The sequence below is a fragment of the Rhinatrema bivittatum genome, chromosome 1, assembly GCF_901001135.1.
Source record: "Rhinatrema bivittatum chromosome 1, aRhiBiv1.1, whole genome shotgun sequence".
NCBI classification, from domain to species: Eukaryota; Metazoa; Chordata; class Amphibia; order Gymnophiona; family Rhinatrematidae; genus Rhinatrema; species Rhinatrema bivittatum.
In genome coordinates this window covers 283,815,542-283,841,215 of record NC_042615.1, presented here as the reverse complement: position 1 = coordinate 283,841,215, position 25,674 = coordinate 283,815,542, and the positions used below count along the sequence as shown (strand labels likewise).

Sequence of the window (25,674 nt, the reverse complement as noted above, 5' to 3'; positions counted from 1 at the left end):
GGCAGCAGCTGAAGATGGGCAGTCTCCGGACCACAGGGAACACTGGCGGCAGCCTCCAAACCGCAAGGGCTGCAGCAATGCGGCTCCAGCCATGCTAAAAAGCATCGGCGGCCTCCGGGCCGCATGAGAAAAAAAAAGGAAGGTGAGAGGCTGCCCGTAGCTACGACTGCGGGCAGAATCGCAACAATAACTTTCACTGGTAAATAAAAGATCTAATGAATAACACTCAACCAGGGTGGGGGAATATTGTTTCTGGGTCCCATGGAATGGAGGCAGGCTCTCCTGCATGGCCAACTGGGCAGATGATTTCTTCCAATAATAAAACACAATCCACACAGTAATTAGTGCTGCAAACAAAAGAAATGTTTACTTGGAAAAATAATCAGTTCAGCAGAAAATAAAATACAAATTCCACAGCAAAAACAGGTAGTAACACCAAGAAAAGCAGTTCAAATACAGAATTCACAGTCCAAACCTCTACCAGTTTAAGCTCCAGATTCCAAACTCACACACTGTAGTGTTACTCCAAAGGTTAACCCTCTGTTCCTTACTTCTCAGGCCTTCTGTGGTTTAGTAACAAGTTAAAGAATCTCTCTTGAAAAGTTCCCAAATGACTCCCAACATTTGCAGAAATGAACCAAGACAATTTCTCCCCTTCCTTCAGGTAGTTGAAGTTTCCCAGTCCCTGAACTGGAGCTTCAGAACAGGAACGAAACCTCTTGCTGACCTTCTGGCCCCCAGCACATGACCCCCAGCACAGGTTCCGCTAACTTGTTTCAAGTTACAAACCTTTTCCTCTGTGTGCCAGTTCCAAACTTCCAAAAGATTTCCAACATAACTGCAATAATAACACTATCAAAAATTCCCAAAAAACTTCACTCTGTGCCTTGTGACAGACAGTTTTATAACCCCAATTGTGCCATTCCCTTTAGAGGAAGAACCCAGATCATATTCGATTAACAGCAAACCGTAGAGTATTAAAAAAATTACTAAAAACTCACCTCTTCACACGTGCATATAATCTATATTAACAAACTATGTTCTATGAACTCCAATTCTGCTAGCACAACTTAGTACTGTAATGTAATGTATTGTATTTTAATTGATGTAAGTAACAATTTTGTGTATGTTTTATCTTGTAAACCGCCTAGACGGAGAGACCCCTACCCCACTGTGCGGTATATAAAAACTTTTAAATAAATAAACCAGTCACTCAAATAGCTTTCAAATATAACCTTTGAACTTCTTCTGAACCTTCTTAGCTATAGCATTCCCCAATGTAAAAGCTAGGAGAACACTTCAAAACACCTCTGACCCCTCATTGAACCCTCCAAACTGAAGGCCCTCCATTTTATCACATAGGCCCAATCCACTACACAGCTAGTTCATCTTTAGTGCTATGGTCGTCAACAAACCTTTTCCATTGGAAACAATTTAGTAGAACTAGGGGTCATGATCTGAAACTCCAGGGAGGAAGACTTAGAATCAATGTGAGAAATATTTCTTCACTGAGAGGGGTGCTGGATGCCTGGAATGCCCTTCCGGAGGAAGTGGTGAAGACTAAAACTGTGAAAGATTTCAAAGGAGCATGGGATAAACACTGTGGATTCCTAAAAGGCTAGAGGATGGGAATAAATAAAAAAAAGCTTAACCAGGACGGAGGGCAGTTACTACCCTTAAGAGAAACATGGGGGTAACCTGCACGGAGCAGCAGTGACTGCCTTGGTAAGCTTGCTGGGCAGACTACCGTAGATGGACAATTTTGGTCTTTTTCTGTCGTCATTACTATGGGGTAGATTTTTCAAAGCCTTACGCGTGTAGGGGGGGATACGTGCACCGGGCCTATTTTCAAAAGGCCCGGCGGCGTGCATAAAGCCCCGGGACGTGCATTTGTCCAGGGGCTTTGTTGCGACCGTCGCTGTCCGACGTCTCTACTACACCCACCTTACCTCTTTGGTGACTCCCTCTTTGCTTGATGGAAGTTTGGCCACTGTGGCGTCACCTTGCCAACCTCCTCCAGTGTCCCCGGACCGGCTAGACGCTGCTATCCGCCATGTTTCCCAGAAGCATAAGGGTGCGCGCACGGCCCGACCCCGACTCAAGTACCAGCAGTGGCGCGAACCTCAGGGGCGACCCCTGAGATGACGTCATCCTCACCAGATACTTAAGGTCTCTGAATTCGCTAACTAATCGAGTTAGCAAAGGAAAGGTTTACCTAGCTTCCTCCAGGTATCGCTGCGGATGGGATTCGCTCTCCACATACCTTGCTACTCTGCCTCCTAGGACTTTACCAGAAGTACCCGCTCCTCGGGGGCCTCGCTCTCTCTCTTGTTTTTCAAGTCACAATCTGGAACCGGTACTCGCTCCTCGAGGGCCCACGTTCCCGGACTTGCTACTGAATACCACTTCTGCCAGGAAGTCTTTGCTGCCTACAACACCAGTAAGTTACCATCTCTCTCAGAGCGTTCCCTGGAACCAGGTGCTCGCTCCTGGAGGGCCTAATTCATTTGCAGCTCCTGGGCTGCTTCTAAGAGACTATTGTGTGAGTGTTACCATCAAGGTTCTGTTCCTGAACTCTGCATACCCTGCCTGCTCACTATATTCAGTTTCTCTACAGCTCAGTTATCTAGGATCGCTGTTCCAGTGCCTGAGGGACTACAGCCCAGCCGGGCCCTTCCAGCTCACTACTGCCACCTCTGGTGGTTCAGTATACTGTTTAATAAAAGAACTAGTGTGTGTCTGTCTCCAAACTCTGAGCCTGACCGGTGGTCCCTCTCGAGATCTTCCCCCGGGGGCGTCGTCATCTGCCACCGGCCCAAGGATCCACCCACAACTATCTCAAACACTAAAGGCTTTTCTGAATGGGCAGGCAAGGGGCAGGATGGGGCAGGGCAGACGGTCCGGGGGCGTGGTGGAGCAGTCCAGAGGCGTGGCAGGGCAGTCGGGGACGGTCTGGGAGGTGTGGCCCTTTGCTGCTGTGCCAGGGGATTGTGCGCTGGGACTTGGCCGGCAGGCATAACTTCAACAACAAAGGTACGTGGGGGTTTCGGGCTGGGGGGTGGGGAATGGGAAAAGCCAGTTGGTCTTCCCGAGGGCTCGGCGCGTGCCGACCCCTGATTTTATAACATGCGCGTGGCTGCGCTCGCATGTTATAAAATTGGGCCTACATTTGTGCGTGCCAGGTAGCGCACACACAAATGTAGGCCGCGCGCGTAACTTTTAAAATCTGCCCCTATGTTACTATGTTACATAAGTAACAAATCTTTGAGAGGTAAAAAGGGATGTTTGCACATGTTGTTTTAGATTATGCTGAATATTCATGGAATGTTATATGCCACTAATCTAAGGGCAAATACCTTGATTTGTAACAAATGTACTTTACATTGCTTAAGTGTGCTGGCTTTGTTTCTATGGCTTATCACTGGAGAAGCTGGAAAATGAATAGAGCCAGAAAGCCTAGTCCCTGTCATTGAACCCAGTATAAAATCACTTTTGGGAATGAATGGTAGTGAAGAAGACAGTGAATTATCTTCTTTCACACAGAGGTGATTCCTCCCTCAGCAAGATTGGGGCACACTCACAGTTTAAGGGGGACGGTAGCAACTTTTGGTTATTCTGTCAACAAACACCAAATTCAGAAGAATGGCATAAAGATGAAAGATTCTGGGATCCCAAGCCTTTTACTAATTGTTTATTATTGTTTTTAATTTGAAAACTTGCCCTTACACCAATAGTACTGAGGGTGAGGTACAGTCAAAATATAACAACAAATAAACTGATACATTAAAAATCCTCATACAAATATCACAATCGTAGACAGATATACAATCTACTAAATTTTCCAGTTGCTAGAGATGAAATGTTTTCTTTCCTGTGCCAATCATCTGAGCAATCCAGTCACCAGCAGCCTGATGATTTATCATTTGGTGCCAAACTTCTGCCATCTAGTCCTATGAACCACAGGTAAAATGTCTACTGTGCTATCCAGTGTCCAAATAAGTCTAAAGGACACGTTTACCCTACAGTACAGGAAAGCGAGAGGGAGGATATGAGAAATTCAAATAAGAACATAAGAACATAAGAAATTGCCATGCTGGGTCAGACCAAGGGTCCATCAAGCCCAGCATCCTGTTTCCAACAGAGGCCAAAACCAGGCCACAAGAACCTGGTAATTACCCAAACACTAAGAAGATCCCATGCTACTGATGCAATTAATAGCAGTGGCTATTCCCTAAGTAAAATTGATTAATAGCCATTAATGGACTTCTCCTCCAAGAACTTATCCAAACCTTTTTTGAACCCAGCTACACTAGCTGCACTAACCACATCCTCTGGCAACAAATTCCAGAGCTTTATTGTGCGTTGCGTGAAAAAGAAATTTCTCCGATTAGTCTTAAATGTGCTACTTGCTAACTTCATGGAATGCCCCCTAGTCCTTCTATTATTCGAAAGTGAAAATAACCGAGTCACATCTACTCGTTCAAGACCTCTCAAATACTTCAAATGTATAGATAACACATAAGAAGCAAGCATTTTCAGTGGAAAGGAAGTTTTAGAACAATAAACCATTGTATGAGGCTAAAAAGGGTTAGACTCGGGCGTAATATCAGAAAATATTTCTTCATGGAAAGGGGGTGACTACATGAGTCAATTTCCTAGTGGAGATGTGGAGGTTAGCTTTTGGCCAATTGTACAAGACCATTTCAAAGAATAGCCTTAGACGTAAGGATTGTGTTGTTTAGAGGGTTATTATAATTTGGTTTTATAGGTATTAGTTTAATAATGATAACTTTTTATTTTTTTGTATGACTGTTTGTACATCACCTTGGGACTTAGAGTTAGGTGATAAATAAATTAAGAATTCAAAAAAGCCAAGTATAAGTACAAAGGATCCCCAGCTGTGAAGAAGTAAAGAGAAAGTCATAGATCAAGTGAAATCCAGCAAAAGGAAAGAAATTGGGCTATCTAGATGGGTCTTATAGTCCTTTTCTATGATAAAAGGCAGTGTTGCCCAGGGCTAATCCACTCAGCTGTTTAGTTTGTTAGAAGTGAAAGGTTCTACATGCTTGACCCAAGTTCCTGAGCTATCCAGGGATGTGCAGAGCAAAAAAAATTGTTTCTGTTTGGTTTCTTTTTTTTTTTTTTCATTTCATTTTATGTTTTTGTCACTTCACTCCCTAATCCCCCCCCCCCCAAAAAAAAACCAACAAATAACCAGAAAACCTCCTAAAACTAAAAACTACAAAAGCAGACCTCCCTGAGATCTTCTATATAGCCTCTTGCTCTGAAAAGAGAACCCTGGGGCAGGACCTACTTGGCTGGGTGGAGTCAGGCCCTGCCAGGGCTTCCCTGGGAACCTCTGACCCCCCACTCCTGCCCTGTAAAAGAAATTCTGGGTGTGGGGGTCCTCCCCAGCCCCCATCCCACTCTTAGGGGTCTGTACGTCCAAAGAGCAAAAGCAAGGACCCCTCACTCCTACCCTCATGCTCGGTCCTTTAAAAATCTGCACCAGCAGCCCTCAGGCTGGTGCTAAAGGGATTCCCAGCATTGTCTTTACAGGGTAAGAGGAGCCTGAAGAGGCCCTTTTCTTTTTGTTCACAGAACGAAAATACCCAAAATGTTTGGGTGTTTTCATGAAAAGCCCTTTTTGGTTTATTCTTTTTGGAACTACAAAAATAGGCTTTTCGGTTCAGGTGTGCAATTCATTTGAAACAAATGCACATCACCACTATCCAGGGCTCAGTGAATTAGAAGTAAAAACACTCGTGTGTGCCCTGTGCTATTCCATGTATCTCTTTAATCTTTGAAGCACCTCCTTCCTGCTGTTCTGTTCTTCACCATCTCCTCCTACCTCTGCATGTTATAAAATCTGCGGGTCCACGTGCGCGCGCTGGAAAGCACACGCACATGGACGCACACAAACACACCTTTTAAAACCTACCCTGTAATTATTTGGGTTTTTAACCCACTTTTCCAAATAATGCTCAAGGCAACTCACAGCATTATTAGTAATTAGTATTTTCGAGGCTGCAAAGTAAAATCCCAAGACACCTTGATAGAAAAATGAAGTTCCTGTACTGTAACAAAAGCACTGCGGTGACTGGGAGAACTCTTAAGTATAGTTTAGGTCAGGATATCTGATACAGGCATTTATTTATTTTTCTGAAATAACTCAAATTTTGAGAGAATATTTATAGGTACCTTTTTTTTTTTCTATGTATTTACTATTTGGAGTCTGTTTGGCAAATCTGCACAATGGTTGATTCCTAGGGCAACATGGAAATAAAGAGAGATAGAGATTGAGGGAGGAAGAAAAAAAGAAACAGGAAGAAGGGAATGTTAACCAGTTCAGTGGCTTGGCTGTAGTGCTCTCTGCACTGGGAATGAAGATATTTCATGCAGGTGTTTGCACTTGGGATTCACAGGCTGCGCTGGCTCATAAGCAATTGGGAAGATTTCTCCATGGCACAACAGCCTATTTTTCTAATTAAGAATCTTGGGATTTGATCCTGCATCTTTTTGGCTTCAATTCAGAAACCCTATCAGTGAGATAAAGGCGCAGCTCCCCAAGATGGTCTACTTCAGACTCCTTGCTCATATCCACCCCCTTTATTGCTCCACCTTGTTACACTGGCACATCTGGGCTCGGTCCCCAAGAAGACTTCCTGCTAGCTCTCGGTCAGCAAAGTGAGCAGCATGTGACTGAGGTAGTCATTCTATAGAAGGGAATAAAGAATGAAAAAATGATGGTAAATTCTCTGTGCTGGCGGTACATTTCTGTGTTTCCGGATAGGGATATCTTCCCCTCCTGGTTCACTGGTAATCTCTGTATCTGCTGTGGTAGCCTGTCTCTCAACATATTAGCTATTGATACCTTTACCAAAGAGATTAGCAGAATTTAGTTCTGACATCAGAATTAATGACTAATTTGATCATTTTGATGAGCCTGGAACTGACTGTGTACTGTTTACAATGCAGCTTCAGAGTGGAAAAAGAAGAGAATGGAATGATGAGAGGGAAACTGACAGGATAAGGAGAGAGACACAGAATCAAAGAGAAAAGAGAGAAAGCAGTAGTCTGGGCTATAGAGAAATGGGCTCATATATTTTGGTAACAAATGGGCTAATTCCATAGTTTGATGCTGCCAATGCGCACGGTCAGTGGCATCAGTTTCTCATTCTGTGGACCCAACAGAGTTCAGATACACTGCAGAAATTCCATATACCCAGGGCTGGCTGAATATTGCAAGAGTAACCTAGCTAGTAGAGGCTACAGCAAAGTTCCGGGGCCATGGTTTCTCTCCCTGATCTCCCACGTTCTCCAAATACATCAGACATCAGCCCTGGGTGCTAGGTTCACCAGCAGGGAAGAGGTATACCCCTTCAGGGGCACTTTGTGTATTGGTGGGGAGTCACTCGCATTTTACCCCAACGGCAATCACTGGTCAGCTTTTACTCACAGGTAGAGGAATCCTGTCGATGAAATCAGCCCCAAACACGGCAAGGGGTCAGCTGTTGTGTTCAACTCAAAAAATATACTTGTTTTAAAAAAAAAAAAAATCCATGTAGGTATGGCAAAAATCATAAATATCAACAGGAAAATCATAATCACAAAAGCCACAGTCTCTCTATCCATGGTGCATGTTCTAATAACTCTTCTACTTTCCTCTGAACCAATGTCCAGGCAAAAATGGTCCCCAAGAAGAGTGAGAAAAGTTTCTTCTTCCTCTAGCACGTACTAGAAAAGAACACAAATCAAAAAAAGTCCTCTCTCTCTTCAGCTGGTGCAAACTCTTTTTCCAAAATAGCAGTTTCCACCCACTGTTAACTGGTCATGGGGAGGCCACCACCAACAACCTCCAGCCCTTTCATCAAAAGGAAAACTGGACCTTGTGTCAGGAACTAGTCAGAACTCTAGGAAATTTCCAAACTCTCAAAAACCCTCTCAATAACAATCCACTGGTGGGCAGAGACCCACCAAAAACCTCCTCTCATGAAAAAATCTCCACCTCGCTCTTCTCCAACCTAGAAGGGTTTCCCTACCCTATAAGCTTCTTCAAGCTCACCTTCCCTCTGAATCTGAGTCTTCTCACCTAAGAACATATAGGGAGCAAGATCCATCCCAAAAAGGGGCACGAGCGCACCACGAGGGAGGGATCAAAGAAATGCAAAAATCCTCCCAAAACCGGCCAGAGAGAAAAATATTTAGGAAAGAAGCAAAGCCCTCTTTACACAAGGCTGAGGGGGTTTTGAAGCAGAACATTCCTTTTGAGCCTTCAGGCCCTAGGAAAATCTCAGTTCACCTTGTCAGAAATAGAAAAACCAAGAAGTGGAAGACAAACTGGAAAAACTGTGAGAAAGAGAGAACCCTGAATGTGTGGAGAATAAAGAGGTTAGAAATTGGGTTTTAGATTCCCTTACTGGCAGTCAGGTTTTTCCTGTTTGTATTCCATTTCCTCTTGTCCCTTTTGGATCTCCTCCTACCTGTAAAATATTGTAGTTTTCTTACACTACCACGTCTAACTAAGCTTTACAACAGTGCATCCAGGGCCTCAACTGAGGTAGATTTGGAATTACACAGAAACATACACGATGTCCACAAACAAGAACCTGCTTACTATGCTCTTCTCTCTCCTTTCCCCCTGCTACTAAAATCCATTTGGGTCTGTCCAATGCTTGCTCAGGGCCGCTGCAAGAGTATTTGGTGCTCTAGGCGAGCCTTCAATGAATTTTGTACACTCCCTCTTACCTGCCTATCGGTGACAGCTCTGGCACAACATCCATTTCTCTCACTCCACTCAGCATCCACATCTCATTCTCCTCTCATCATCTGCCAAGTCCTGCCTCCCCCCCTCTCTTTGCCCCATGTCAACAATACCCAGCATCCCTACCTTGTATCCCACTGTAGTGTCCAGCATCTCTCCTCTCTTCTTCTCCCTCAACAGCATCCTTCTCTTTCTCCCTTTCACTCCCTGCTCAGCACATCATCATCGCCTCACTCTCTTTGGCCCTTTTTTTTTTTTTTTTTTGCAGTATCCAGCAACCTCTTTCACTCTACCCCCTACTGGACCAGAATCCTCTCTCTCTCACTCTTTGCACTCCACCCTCACCTGGCCCGTGCACTCTCTATCTCCACCTACCTTGCACTGCCTCTCCACAACTGACCCACCCACTCACCCAGTTTCTTCTATCTCTACCCCCCCCCCCCCCCACACACACACACACACACACATCTATCCAGCACCAATTCCCTTCTGGTACTTTAGGATATCATGCCTTAAAATAAGTAGGCAACATCTAGATGTTTCCTAGGTTTTTATGAAATCCTCCCCCAAGATTCTGGCACTCTAGGTGACTGCCTATTTTGCCTAATGGAAAATCTGGCCCTGTGCATGATTGAATTATACCAATGTTTTGGCTCCTGCCACCTCCAGTGAAAACCTATCACCTTTTCAGTGAAAAAGTATTTTCTTGTGTAACCTGCCATTGCACTGTCTTTGAAATCAGCAGGATTTCTCAGGAGGGTAGGCTTTGGATGTACCTCCCTTTCCTGGGCCCTTCACCCTCTATGCCCTCGTGCGATGCTAAATAAAACCATGGGATTGACTCCATTTGAGTCCAACTGTCTTGTTTATTTCCTTGCACACATGTGACACAGCAAACAGAAGTCCCAGTTCAGAGATAGCTGTTAAAGTTCAATAAAACCCTAAAAACTGCCAGCACATCAATGGATAGTAATGCTCTCTGATGCAACTTGATAATCCACATCAGACAATGCTGCTTATGCTTCTGAGATTTTACTAACAGTGGAACTAAGGTAACCCCATGATACTCATAAAAGGATGGCATTTATGTATGTAGGTATGTGTGTGTGTGTGTGTGTGTGTGTATGTGTGTGTTATTTAGATAGATAGATAGATAGATAAGCAACCCATCTTGGGAGGCCTAACCAACTGCATGAATGGGGCCATAGCTGCAAATGTTTGCTTACCCCTGTTCTAAGGCAGCATGATGGAAAAGAAGATGTTGCCTGTTCTAGTGCTCTCCAAGGAGTGGCTCTCCTAAAAACTGGAGCATGCACATATAAAACACAAAAACAATAAAAACCCCACAAGGGGCAATTGAGTACCATTTTAGCTGGTAACCATGGGTTACACTTGCATTCCCTTTGAGCTCTTTCTGCGGCTTTATATGGTGGCATCTTGTCCTTGAGCTTCTTGTTCTGGGAATACACTATCTTTTGAAACCTTATTTGGATTTAATTATTTACCTTTCCAAATCTGAGCTCAAGGTGAAAAAGCTTACAATATAAGGGCCCTATGTACTAAGCATTTTTCACATAATGTACCAGAGACAATAGAGGGAGAAGTGACTTGCCTAAGGTCAGTGGGAGAAGCAGAATTCAAACAATGGCTTACCCTGGTTCTCAGTCCGCTGCTCTAACCAGTAGGATAATACACCATTGCACAAATTTAAAAAAACAACAAATAACTATTCTTTTAATTCAAATACTTCCACCCTCTGATTTGAAGCCTGCCAAATATTTGAATGTTAGCATCATATCTTCCTTTTCCTTTCTTTCTTCTAATGTGTACATCTTTAGCTCCTTCAGTTTCTCTTGGTATAGCTCATAGTGTAGGCCATGCACTATTTTGGCAGGCTGTCTTTGAAATCTTTCTAACTTTTCAATACCATTTTGTAGTTGTGGTCTCAATAGCTGTACACAGTACTATACAGAGGTAATATTACCTTCGCTCATTCTATTAGTGATACTTCTACTTATCCAAGATTATTGAAGACAATTTTCAAAGACACTTGCATGGGTAGATAGCAATTTATGTGTGTAAATTGGCTGTCTAAAAATCGCCTGTTTCCAATATGGCTAAAATAATTTTACCTGCATGTAGGGGAGGTGTTCCCAGGGAAATGTTTGGGTGGGACTGAAAAATAATGTGCTTATGTCCACAGAAAACTGACCAACACAAAAAGCAGGTGCAAGCACTCGCAGCAAGTTCCACCGTGAAAGCATGCATGTGCACTTTTATCTCTGAAACTTGGTACAAGCTCCACGGGTAATAAATTACTCACAAGCTTTGTCAGTTTAGCTTTTACAAATACTCAGTCACTACTTAAAATCATAAATAGTAAAAAACCTACAAAATAGTGAGTGGAAATATCTGAAGTCCATAAATAGTTATATTTTCTTTAAAATTTGTGGTATTATTATTATACTTTTCAAAAATATGGACAAATTACTCTGTAAAGAGCTCCCTAAATATGCTGTCACATCTGCTATGATTGAAGCACAACATGGCTGCCTCCATAAAAGAATGAAGACCTTTCCAATAAAAAACCACAGGAAAAGGTAAATAAATCATTAAAAAAAAACAATTAAATATTGTCTCTGTACACAAAAAGAGCTTGGAAGCAGGACTCACCACAAGGTCCTGGCGGGTTTGGAAGGACTGGATATAAGAGCTGTAGTGAGAATCGTCCATCTGGTTCAAAATGGCTGACATGCAGGCCACATAGTGACTCTGGGGAGAGAAAATGGAAGAAACTGATCAAGATATTGTTTAACACAACTCAGAATGCAAATCTGAAACAGGCTCTTCAATTGTCAGTTTTGGAGACTCCAAATTGATATGAAGGGATATCAGACACATGAGAATACGCCTACTGGGACAGCATCCTTTGGGCTCAAAGCCCCCAATGTTTTACTGAAATCTCCAGTACTTTCTTTCTTTCTTTACAATACTCTCTGCCTATTACCAGACTTCTGATTCTGAGATTTCTTTTAATGCATCCAAGCTTTAAACCAAGTCAACAGATTGCCAGAGAAAAATAGTCTAAAAAAAATATCCAATCTAAGTACAGCTATTGCTCATTCACTATCTTTCCTAAGCATAAATACATATATTATTCAGCAAATTGCTTCAAAATGAAAGAATCTCCAGAAAAAGAATATCTCATGAGGTCACTGCTGTTGCTGTTCGTGTCTTTGGGTGCACCACATCTGGTCTGTAATGCAACCAAATGTCACAGTGCATCACACAGTGTACATCTGTGAGATCTCAGCATGCTCATGAAGGTTACAGATTCTGTTTGTTTAACTGTCATGCAGGCTCTGTGCCATTGGGCATTAATCATATTTTAGTCTGCTGCCAGAGGACAGAGTATAAGCTCCTTGCTAGCAAAAAATAAAATAAAATAATAAATTGTACACCATGCCAAAAACGGAGAGATTACTACTAATCTTATACATTTTCAAAGGCAAAAGAAAGGCAGAAGGGGTACAAAATAGGTGTGCAGGGAGGGGAGCCTCATCGTTCAGCCTATGGCTATGAAAAACAACTGGTATGATAGAAGTGATTGAGATAAATCTGTACAATCACTGAGAAGAGGTACCACAGGGAGGATGGAAGGCGTCGTTTCCGGATCTGGCACACTTAAGCCATTGTGCAGTGCTGTCACTGGAGCTCAATGTATTCAGCAGTATACACGGTAACAAAACATGGAATAAAACCCCCCAAAAAGATATCAGGAGGATTTGTACCAGTATGCATGCATACAGAAACACGGGGACAGTGGCAGGTATTTGCATTCCCTCATGAACATCCACATATGAACAAGTGTACAATGCAGGCAGATACCAATTTAAGCACAGACCTAAATAAGTTCCATGGCAGGTTACAAGCACAGTGTCACACATCACTTCCCTCAATGTTCACCATCTGCTGCATCATAAACTCTGCCGGAATTTTATTTGTAAATGTAGCATGCAAAATTTGTCATGACACTTGCGGTGGAATGGATATTGTACTGTGAAATGCCTTTTCTGTACACTATATTCATTGAAACTCTTCTGTCAGTGAAAATAAACTGATAGCATTTACAATAATAAACAACCTCAGCAATTACCACCTATTCAGAGTGGGCGGCCCTGCTGTGACTACTACTTCATTTTGAGCAATGGCTGTGCAATAATCATTAGTCCCGCAGAAGTGTCTATATGTATCATGGGATGACTCTCCAGTACAACTGCCAGGTGGCATGGGATGGTTATGCAACATGCTCAAGCACACCATGGGATGCATCTCTGGCAATCTACTCCACTGCTTTCTGTGGCAGAGCCATAGCAAATATCCAATGTCATGAATGCAGAGCCGGGCAGCTGACCACATGGTGAACTCAAGCACACAATGGGATAAATAGGTAGAAGCTCATATGCTTTTATATTATTGCCTTTCATCTGTCATAAACTACATACAAAATATATAATAACAAAAAACAGCCCACAGGCATCATTGAACAAAGGCACAATTATGCAAGGGCAAAATAGATAAATTACAGAGGAGACTCACACATCAGAATTGAAAGCTGGGCCTTCAGATGTTGCAGCTCTGTCCTGTAACCATTACACTGCCACACGCTTGCAACAGATTTTCCAAGTTAGGGTTCATAAACAAACACTATCACTAAGTAAAGCATGTGTATTTCATTTGTAAGATGTTGCCAATGCCTCTCTCGTTTCCTCGCTGACTTTCTTTGCTCACCCCAGTGGAATTACTAGGAAATAAACTATGAATTTTGCATATCAGCAAACACAGGACTGCTTGAACAGCAGTCCTGCAGCTGATTTATGAAACATAAAAAAATAATAATAGCTAAAATATGAAAATTAAAATAACATCCAAAAGTAAAGCTTCTCTCTCCTTGCTTTTTCATTTTCTTTTACTGTGCCGAGGTATAAAATGTTCAGGGCTACTGGGCCGTAACTTCTTTTCCAAAGGCTGTGTAATACTGTCACCTGTCAAACACGATTATCCAGCAGTCTTAGAACATAGTTTGTAAAACTCCTGCAAAAGTAAAGGGTTGGGAGGGAGCCAGAGAAGGCAGCAAAATGGGAACGGCAAAGTGGCAGTCAGGTCTCATCCTTTTTTTGTTTCATGTCTGGTTTTAATTTGAACATTTATCTCTGTAATAACTTCCCATGCAAATAGGTGAACGAGTAGCTCTTTTGAAATGACCCTTAATTTAGGTAAAGATTTGATTATGGTGGTGCGGGCATGATTTCCCTGAGCTGCTCCACAGCTCAGAGAGCTCCCTTTTCGCCAGGATAAATTGAGGACACGGGAGGCATTTGGTTCAATGCATTTAAAAACACCTGCCCTTGAAATATCTCACATTCCTGTACAAAGAAAGGCACACTGCATATTCTGAACACATGATAGCACGTAGAAAAGTAACCGAGGGCCCGATGTGGTAAGGGGCACTCACAGACCGCATGGTTTTGCATACTCCTGGTGCAGCACAGAGTTTTGCGCACAAAACATGTGCACGCACATCTGTGCCTAGTTCCTAACGCCCTCGCTTGGAAATCTCATGATAATGAAGGTATTAGCTATTACCCCTGAAATGCAGAGAGAAGCGCTGGCTTAACTCATGCTTTCTTAGTGCTGGAGATTTCACTCCTGGCCTATGGGCAGAAGCGGGAGTTCTGCTGACGGAACCCGCAGTTGGCATTTATGCGCATAACACGTGCTTTACAAACATAAAGCATATTTTCTGCACGTGAACATGATTTATGCGAATGGGGGTTTTTTTTGCATTGAAAGCATTTTTGTGTGCATAAATCGTATTTATGCGTGCAAAAAATCCTGTCCGAGAGACTGCCCCCTGCCACCCAGGTTAAAATATGTGATTATCCTGTGCTGAACGCACATTTTAACTTGGGTTTGTGCTCACATTTTTGTGTGCGAGCACTTTTCCAAACTCCCAATGCATTAGCATATCATTAGCTTACTGAACTGGGAGTTACGACATTTTTTAAGCCCGTGTGTGAAGGAACTGTGAGCTGAATTTCAGAGCGCAGTCTTAATGCAGGGCTTGTCGTGGCGGCCCCTGAATTAGCAAACATTGACTGAGGGTCTGATGTACCAAAGCTTTTCTTCATGTCGATGAGAAAAAATGTTTAGGAAATCAAGCTCTGAATCAGTAAACAATCAGGACTTGTGAGCGATAATGCCATTTTCAAAGCTTCAATTCTAGGGTTGCCAACTGGTTCTGTTTTTTCAAGGCAAGTTGATCCAGTCTTGGTTTTATCTCATTACATGCGCTGGCTTTTAGTTCTGATTTCCCTGTTGTGTTTTCTAAGGAAAACAGAACATAGCAGTGGAGTAAAACCAGGCCTGAAAAAAATTGGAACCAGTTGGCTACCCTTATTCAATTGCTGTCACTATCCATTTACATACCTCTCACTTCTTTCAGCACCCCGACCTACTGTCTCTGCAGCTCCCTGTATCTATACATTTGTTGGGAGGACTGGAGGACTAAATAGCTGCGAAAACTGAGGGTGAAAGCACTACAGCATGTTAGCCCTTTATCTATTGCGAGTGGTTAATGCATGTTAATAGCACTGCTAATGGGGCTGAGCGCACTGTATAACTCACAGTCGGACATGGGTTAAATAGGCGCCAATCCACCCCCTAATGCACTTATTTAGCACGTGTCCGAGGCGGAGTGAATGTGATAGCGCTCATCACATCCAAATGAATGTGAATGAGGCTATTACTCATTCATGCCGCATTTAAAAAAAAAAAAGTGTGCCTCTCAGACGCACATTTAGCTCTCAGATATTGCCTGCCTGGAGTAGGCGTTAATAGCTAAGCGCATGTAAAAGAAGCACAGAAAAGCAGAAAAAACTGCTTTTCTGAACTTCTTAAATAAAAAAAAAAAAAAAACAAACCTCGGCGTCTGTTTTCAATACTGGCAGACGGCCGGTTATGAAAACCGATGCCAAGTTTACCCTGCGTCGGTTTTCATAACCGGCAGCTGCCGTGGGTTCATGTTAACAAGGAGGCGCTAGGGGCACGCAAGCGACCCTAGCGCCTCCTTGCTTAGCGTGACCCCCTAATTTGCATATAGCATGGCGCCCCCTTGCGTGCGCCATGCGCGCGTTAAGAAAGCGGGCGCTGACTTTTCAGCGCCTGCTTTCCGCGCTTTTTTTTGGCATCGGCCCTAACGTGTGTAAACTAACTTGCATTAGTGTTAACGCAAAATCTATGCTAAACTAATGAAATGCAAAATAGTTTATTACCTATTTGCACAGCAAAATAGTACATGTGATAAAATATGCAAAATGCAACACAGATGCATTAATGCCAAAACTTTACTAAACCATCGGGAGGTATAGTTAAGTTTTATGTTACCATTCACATTAACACAGGTACGTTACCATCTATAACAACATGTGCATCATTTGCTTCTCATTAACATTGTTAAAGCACATGTAAAACACTGCATTATTATCTCTTTTTTATGCGACAGCTCACCTAGAATATTGAGCTCAGTTTGGGAGGCAGTACCTCCAAAAGGATAAAAACAGGATGGAGGTAACCCAGAGAAAGACCACCAAAAGGGTGCAGGGTCTGCACTAAAAGCCATCTGGATCTAAATATGTATACCTTAGAGGGGAGGAGAGACAGGGGGATATCAGAGAGATACCAGAAACATCATAATGTACAATTAAATTATTTGCAATGGAGAGGATGTTGCCAAACTAGAGGTCATGATATGAAGCTCCAAGGCGGAAGACTCAAGAGCAGTGTCAGGAAATATTTTTCCATAGAAATGATTGTGGGTGCATAGAATGCTCTCTCAGAACAGGTGGTGGAAACTAAAATGGTATTGGACTTCAAAGCGTTATGAGATAAACAAATAGGATCCTTACTTGGAAAACTTGAAGGGGTAGCAGAAGCATGACCTCGTGGGGGGGGGGGGGGTACAATATAAGCTATGCCATGCCGAGTCAGACCACGATTTGAAAGGGTAAATAACCGTCCCCTATGTACCTGTTCCATCCCACTCATGATTTTATAAAGTCTATCACATCCCCTCTTCTCCAACCTGAAGAGCCCTGACCTGATCAGCTTTTCTTTATATGGGAGCCATTCTGTCCCCTTTATCCTTTTGGTTGCCCTTCCCTGCCTCATTTTGAGTTCTGCTTTGTCTTTTTTTGAGATGGGGTAGCCAGAACTGCACACAGTGGTCGAGGTGGGTTGTACCATGGACCAATACAGAGGCATTATGTTATTCTTTGTTTTATTTTCTAGTCCTTTTGAAATCTTTCTTAACTTTCTGTTTGCCTAATCCTTAATGTGGACTAATTGTTTTTAAGTCTAAAATTTATGCTATTTGAACCACATTTATAGTATTATGTAAAATGTATTTAGTAAAGACCGGTTACTGAAGTCTGCCTATAGATTGGTGACATCAGCTGGCACATTGTCGATTAACGGTGGGAGTGCTACTTTCTGAAACCTGAATTACTCCCTCATTTTGGGAGTAATTTTCAAAGGGGGGGGGGGGGCCAGTTCAACAAGGTACAGGCAGGGAGTTTATTTGTAACTTCCTGCATGAACTTTCCGGTAAGGAGTTTGCGACCAGGCCAGCAATTTTCAAAGGGAAAAATCAGCTTGCAAAATCTGCCGGGAGATTGAAAATTGGCCTCTTTAACAGCTTAAGTAAACCACTGACTTTCTCTTCAGTTATAAGAAGTGATGGGTGAGCTCTTTTGGTCTACATGTGAAACTCCTCCCTGCACTGGGAGTTTGTTTCAGTCTGAACAACTTGTCTTTCTTCCCACTCCACCTCAGGAACTGAATATGAAGGAACTTCCCCCAAATTTGAGACCACTGCCACTCCATTTAACTCACAATTTTACTGGGAATATGGGCAGTTCTGATTTCAGCTCTCCTTTCTGGATGTCTAATTGCTTTAGAACTTGGTGCTTAAAGTCATTTGTTAGGTGGAAGAGCTGCTTAGACCTGTAGAAATCTTGCTACCTCTATGCCTGGTAAGCCAGGCAAATCTGAGCAAACTTGTTTGAACAAGGAGAAACCAAGCTGAGCTTGGCAAACCCAAGTCTACTGTAAACATTTCAATTTCTATTCAAATTAGATTACAGACAACTCAGAAATACGAACAAAATTCCGTGCTGGCACAAGTCACCGCTGGAGCCAGAATACAAACTGGCACATAGACAGCTCATCTTTCCTTATGTACATGTCCTAATGCCGCAGCAACTTTGTAAACATGAATTATCACAGGACTTTGTGCACACTGAAGGAATTATGTCAGAATCAGCCGTCAGGGGTGGCCATTAGTGTAGGTCTTGTAGATTACAGAATGAAATTAACCCAATGCTTAAATTCAAGATGAGGAGGAAGATATGGTTTGAATATGGCTCTTTGACACTGCTTGCTGCTCACATAGTTCATGAAGTGACAAAGACTGAGGACCACAACACCGTGCAGATAAAAGATACTGCCAGCATCTCTCTAGTAGGTATTTCGGGCAGAGCTGATACGCATGCAGATCACCGAGAAGAGGCTGGTGAAGCTTGACGCCCCTCCACCATCAGTGTACTTACCATGTTTTGACCCTTTGTCTTCCCATCCCCTACTCTGTAACATTTATGGGAAAATGAGGCTACAGCTTTATTGCACCAGTATAATAATGTCAACATGTACCCTGAGCCAAACACTGTACCCCGCTCTGTGCAATAAGCAAGACAGGTTCCATGGGCCCCCTGCCGTGATTCTTCAAGCTACAGCCCCCTTGCCCAGCACGGCTGCACTCACCTCGCTCCCTGCAGCACTCTGAGACCTCTGTTGCATTGCCAAGCTGCCTGCCTGACGAGCTATCACATCACCACATCAACCACAAATATATAAGCCAAAGTAAACATCTCCTGATAGCTAATTGCAGCTAGAGCAATTAATTATGCAAGGAATGAGATAGAAGCTAGTCTCCTATGATTTTATATTGACTATATTGAGGCAAGCCATATTTACAATTGGCTGAATAATCATTTGTCAGTATGACTGTAGCTTTGTTGTACATTATGTCTGCGGTTTGTTGATTTAGTAGTTACCTACGTATGTGGAATTATCTACCTAGAATTGCAGATAAGTACGGGCTATCAATTTTAAAAATAAATAAACAAAATTAAATTAATAAGACAGGGGTACCCTCCTGTCACTGTCGAGCTCAGGACTAAATTGACTGCTCTCAGGAGAAGGTGCTATGCGCATTTACAGATTTAGGATTTTGCTGCCCCTAGGCACTATATTGGTTCTATGCCTCACACACAGACACCCCCCCCCCCCCCCCCGCCACTAGTCAAGAAACAACAGAGCAAAAGGTCTAAAGCTCAGCCTTCTTTTCTCTGTTTTTTCTGCTTCAGGCTCACTTCTTCTTCTCATGTCCCTGAATGACAGAAGTTGGAATAAGGAGTACAGTAGTTTTTCTTAGCTCTGTCACTTCCAGCTTTGCCCCTCCCCATCTGTTCTATGCACTAAAAGGAAAGGGACTGGAGCAGGCAACACAAGACTTTTCTGCTAAGTGAGATTCAGCACAGCTGGGAGGCAGCAGATCTCCAGCTGGCCTACTGCCCCCTAGATTTTTGCCACCCCAGGCACAGGCCTAGTGTGCCTATTGGCAAATCCAGGCTTGGTTATATGTGGCTATTGTTTATGTCCTTCCAACCAGAGACAGGCATATAAACCCAAAGCCACCACTTGAGCTCAGAGCTTGGAACCTGTTAAGGTTCTTTATTAGAGCCATAGTAACTTGGAACCTGTCAAGGGTTCCCTATTTGGGGAACAGGAAGGACCATATTTGGCAACGATTATTAACTTAATGACAAGGAACCCAAATATGGTCAGTGGAAAGACCATATTTGGGAAAATGCTTATTATTAGATAACTGAGAGAATGACTCTTGAGTGGGGCAGACAAAGCACATATAAAAGCTTCCTAACTGAGAGCTAGCTAGTTCTGCGCTAAGAGGGGTGCACACTCTTCCTCCCTAAGCTAAGGCACTGCATGCTGATTCAGCGCTACAGAGAAAAGCAAGCAAAGAAGGAACTACTCTTACTTACTGCTGTTCTTGAAGTTAGTCCATGTAAATAGGATTTTCTTTAATAGTGCTAAAATAAGTTAGAATGTAAGTTTGCACTGTTTTTATTGTCTAAAGAAGTTTGTGAAATAAACATTGTTCCTTGACCACGATGTTAAGTCCTGGAAAATAAAGAATACTGATAATTTTAGATGACTTCTGTTGCCTCATTTGCACCTTTGTCTCCCTCTCTGAACTTACTGCATGACCATGCTCACTGATGCTCGGGGGATGTGGTGTGACAGTCCCAGCAGCAGCTGTGTTCCTGGACAATGGTCCTACCTTCTAGGACAGGATAGTCCCCAACTCTTGTACTGGAGGGACTGAAAACTGGTCTGGTTTTCAGGATTTTCACAATGAACATGTATGAGAGACAGTTTCATATATATATATTTATTGTGGAAATCCTGAAAACCAGACACAGGAACAGGGCAACTTTTCCTGCATATATTAGCATCTGCTATGAAGTTGTGCAACCATATCCATGGGAAGCTAGTGTGGGGCTTTCAAACTGAAAGCTTTCTATGTGGGCTTTCCTTCCTCAAACTATCTCCACCCTTGGCTCCACCTTTTTCTTGGCACAAATAAAAGTACCTGTAAGGTGACAACATGGCTACATTTTCCTGCAGAAGGGGGGAATAGGGAGGCAGGGGTGGGTAGAAGTGGACGACTTTCAATGGGGCATTTGAAAAGCTTTGTAACTTGCCCTCTATGAGGACAATAACGAAAGCCACATAACAGTGTCAACAAGCCCCAAGATAACGAGCCCACACAGGAGCACATGAGAAACTTCCATCTCAGCAGTGGCATGACTTTCGTGTTTGAGGAAGGTACAGGAATCTTTTTCACATATAAATTTTGCTTCCCACGGTACCTGTTGGCCCAATACATTACAGCCCCCAAATCGGCAGAAGACATTTCTTCTGGCCTCAGTGGGTTTGAAAGTGGAGAAAGTTCTTGTGGACCTGCTGGCTTCTCAGAGCCCAGATCAGGTTTCTCTGCCATTTCTTTGGGACACTTTGCAAAAGCATTTTGAACCAGGAAAGAGCATTCTAACTTACAGGCATGAATTCAGACAATAGCAGCAGGCCAGGCCAACAGGAAGAAGATGTCAGACCTCTTTGCAGTTCTGAAGGACTTGGCACGGCCCTGCATGTTTGATGCCATGCTTGAGGCATGTTTAGCGGAGCAGCTGATAGTAGGGATGAATGGCAGAGGATAATACTCCTAGAACATCAGGAGAAGCATCTGATAAAGTGGAGAAAGCAGGGATGATGAGGGTATTGTATGTTCCCTGGGACTGACTGACCAGACGTATGAAAATTTGCCAGGAGGGCTAATGCTGGGAGATGCTGTTGCTGTAAAGGCTTTCATGTGCTTGTAGACTGCACGGTGTGGGAGATTGCAGAGTTGCTTACCTGAAACAGGTGTTCTCTGAGAACAGCAGGATATCAGTCTTCGCACATGGGTGACATCATCCAATGGAGTCCAACACGGAAAACTTTCTAGAACTTTGACTGAAACTCTCTGAGCATGCCCGAGCATGCATTATACCACGTGGCCATGAGGAGTCCTTTCAGTCTTATAAAATACAAAGAAAAAACCCACAAAGTGGAGACCCAACTCTACAAGGAGGCGGGCAGATCTTGTGAGGGCTGCCATCCTTCTGTTCTCCAAGGACAAGCATGATGGCAGTCTGCCCACAGGGGTGAATCCCTCAATACAGGAGGTCCCTCAACAAAAAAGGTGTCACAGATGTGAGGCCTTGGACTGTGGTGTGGTTCACAAAGCCTAGTAGGTGAACCTTCTAGGCCTACACTGACAGCTGGTGGTCTTATTCTTGCTAGGAGCTGGGGCTTCATCTATACAAGATCAATTCCCCACAGATTGAACCTTTGGGTTCCAGAGGTTTACAGGGCTTAGGTGAGAATCTTTCAAGTTGCAGTCAGACAGAGTTGAGATGGGAGCAGCAGTCAGGACCGTCAGCGAGCAATCAGAATCCAGGTCCAGGCCAAGGTCAGGACAGGCAGTGAGCAATTGGTATCTGGGTACAGGCCAAAGTCAGGGCAGGCAGCAAGCAAGTGGCATCAAGGTCCAGGCCAAGCTCAGGGAAGGCTGCAGTCCAGAAAAGTAGTCAGAATCCATGGTGGAGGTCAGATCCCAGAGTCAGGCAGAGATATAGGATAAGACGAGACACCAGGAACCACGACACAGGTAGATGGACAGGGTAAGGTAACAGAGAGACAAGGCAAGGAATGAGAGAAGGCAAGGCAGGACAAGAAGGAGAAAGGCAGAGAAAGAGGTAGCAACCTGAACTGCAATGCAGGAGGACCTGTTGCTGAGGTGGTGTCTAGGAGCGTGGCTAGGATTTAAATCCCAGCACATGTTAATGCATCATCCTGCATCACTGCTGGTATCCCACTGCAGGGGTTGGCGAGGCGCAGTTGGGAGAGCCAGTGACGTTGATGTTTCTGCCATGGAGAGGTTCAGGCAGCCTTGGGGAGGGTCGGTGGTGTCCGGGATAAGTTTGGCCGGTCATAGAGCCATTCCATGACAATGTTATAGTACCCCCCTCCTAGGCTCCCTCTCCAGGCTTCTTGGCTTAGAACATAAGAACATAAGAAAATGCCATACTGGGTCAGACCAAGGGTCCATCAAGCCCAGCATCCTGTTTCCAACAGTAGCCAATCCAGGCCATAAGAACCTGGCAAGTACCCAAAAACTAAGTCATAGTGGATAACACATTGAAATCGTCGGTTCAGTGTGCTGCGGCAGTCAAAAAAGCAAACATAATGTTGGGAATTATTAGAAAAGGAATGATGAATAAAACGGAAAATGTCATAATGCCTCTGTATCGCTCCATGGTGAGACCGCACCTTGAATACTGTGTACAATTCTGGTCGCCGCATCTCAAAAAAGATATAATTGCGATGGAGAAGGTACAGAGAAGAGCTACCAAAATGATAAGGGGAATGGAACAACTCCCCTATGAGGAAAGACTAAAGAGGTTAGGACTTTTCAGCTTGGAGAAGAGACGACTGAGGGGGGATATGATAGAGGTGTTTAAAATCATGAGAGGTCTAGAACGGGTAGATGTGAATCGGTTATTTACTCTTTCGGATAGTAGAAGGACTAGGGGACACTCCATGAAGTTAGCATGGGGCACATTTAAAAACTAATCGGAGAAAGTTCTTTTTACTCAACGCACAATTAAACTCTGGAATTTGTTGCCAGAGAATGTGGTTCGTGCAGTTAGTACAGCTGTGTTTAAAAAAGGATTGGATAAGTTCTTGGAGGAGAAGTCCATTACCTGCTATTAAGTTCACTTAGAGAATAGCCACTGCCATTAGCAATGGTTACATGGAATAGACTTAGTTTTTGGGTACTTGCCAGGTTCTTATGGCCTGGATTGGCCACTGTTGGAAACAGGATGCTGGGCTTGATGGACCCTTGGTCTGACCCAGTATGGCATTTTCTTATGTTCTTATGTTAGTGGCTATTCTCTAAGTGAACTTAATAGCAGGTAATGGACTTCTCCTCCAAGAACTTATCCAATCCTTTTTTAAACACAGCTATACTAACTGCACGAACCACATTCTCTGGCAACAAATTCCAGAGTTTAATTGTGCGTTGAGTAAAAAAGAACTTTCTCCGATTAGTTTTAAATGTGCCCCATGCTAACTTCATGGAGTGTCCCCTAGTCCTTCTACTATCCGAAAGAGTAAATAACCGATTCACATCTACCCGTTCTAGACCTCTCATGATTTTAAACACCTCTATCATATCCCCCCTCAGTCGTCTCTTCTCCAAGCTGAAAAGTCCTAACCACTTTAGTCTTTCCTCATAGGGGAGTTGTTCCATTCCCCTTATCATTTTGGTAGCCCTTCTCTGTACCTTCTCCATCGCAATTATATCTTTTTTGAGATGCGGCGACCAGAATTGTACACAGTATTCAAGGTGCGGTCTCACCATGGAGCGATACAGAGGCATTATGACATTTTCCGTTTTATTCATCATTCCTTTTCTAATAATTCCCAACATTCTGTTTGCTTTTTTGACTGCCGCCGCACACTGAACCGACGATTTCAATGTGTTATCCACTATGACACCTAGATCTCTTTCTTGGGTTGTAGCACCTAATATGGAACCCAACATCGTGTAATTATAGCATGGGTTATTTTTCCCTATATGCATCACCTTGCACTTATCCACATTAAATTTCATCTGCCATTTGGATGCCCAATTTTCCAGTCTCACAAGGTCTTCCTGCAATTTATCACAATCTGCTTGTGATTTAACTACTCTGCACAATTTTGTGTCATCTGCAAATTTGATTATCTCACTCGTCGTATTTCTTTCCAGATCATTTATAAATATATTGAACAGTAAGGGTCCCAAAACAGATCCCTGAGGCACTCCACTATCCACTCCCTTCCACTGAGAAAATTGCCCATTTAATCCTACTCTCTGTTTCCTGTCTTTTAGCCAGTTTGCAATCCACGAAAGGACATCGCCACCTATCCCATGACTTTTTACTTTTCCTAGAAGCCTCTCATGAGGAACTTTGTCAAACGCCTTCTGAAAATCCAAGTATACTATATCTACCGGTTCACCTTTATCCACATGTTTATTAACTCCTTCAAAAAAGTGAAGCAGATTTGTGAGGCAAGACTTGCCCTGGGTAAAGCCATGCTGACTTTGTTCCATTAAACCATGTCTTTCTATATGTTCTGTGATTTTGATGTTTAGAACACTTTCCACTATTTTTCCTGGCACTGAAGTCAGGCTAACCGGTCTGTAGTTTCCCGGATCGCCCCTGGAGCCCTTTTTAAATATTGGGGTTACATTTGCTATCCTCCAGTCTTCAGGTACAATGGATGATTTTAATGATAAGTTACAAATTTTTACTAATAGGTCTGAAATTTCATTTTTTAGTTCCTTCAGAACTCTGGGGTGTATACCATCCGGTCCAGGTGATTTACTACTCTTCAGTTTGTCAATCAGGCCTACCACATCTTCTAGGTTCACCGTGATTTGATTAAGTCCATCTGAATCATTACCCATGAAAACCTTCTCCATTACGGGTACCTCCCCAACATCCTCTTCAGTAAACACCGAAGCAAAGAAATCATTTAATCTTTCCGCGATGGCCTTATCTTCTCTAAGTGCCCCTTTAACCCCTCGATCATCTAACGGTCCAACTGACTCCCTCACAGGCTTTCTGCTTCGGATATATTTAAAAAAGTTTTTACTGTGAGTTTTTGCCTCTACAGCCAACTTCTTTTCAAATTCTCTCTTAGCCTGTCTTATCAATGTCTTACATTTAACTTGCCAATGTTTATGCTTTATCCTATTTTCTTCTGTTGGATCCTTCTTCCAATTTTTGAATGAAGATCTTTTGGCTAAAATAGCTTCTTTCACCTCCCCTTTTAACCATGCCGGTAATCGTTTTGCCTTCTTTCCACCTTTCTTAATGTGTGGAATACATCTGGACTGTGCTTCTAGAATGGTATTTTTTAACAATGACCACGCCTCTTGGACATTTTTTACTTTTGTAGCTGCTGCTTTCAGTTTTTTTCTAACAATTTTTCTCATTTTATCAAAGTTTCCCTTTTGAAAGTTTAGCACGAGAGCCTTGGATTTGCACACTGTTCCTTTTCCAGTCATTAAATCAAATTTGATCATATTATGATCACTATTGACAAGCGGCCCC

At 43.1% G+C, this 25,674-nt stretch overlaps 1 protein-coding gene across 1 annotated transcript in view; it reads right to left on the bottom strand.

Moving 5' to 3' along the window:
* LOC115087992 (dedicator of cytokinesis protein 2-like) overlaps positions 1-25,674 on the bottom strand; it is a 1,829,205-nt gene that overhangs the window by 504,168 nt on the left and 1,299,363 nt on the right. The window contains exon 28 of the mRNA XM_029595813.1: positions 11,438-11,536. Coding sequence (XP_029451673.1) covers positions 11,438-11,536 — 99 coding nt within the window. The remainder of the gene's footprint in view (positions 1-11,437; positions 11,537-25,674) is intronic.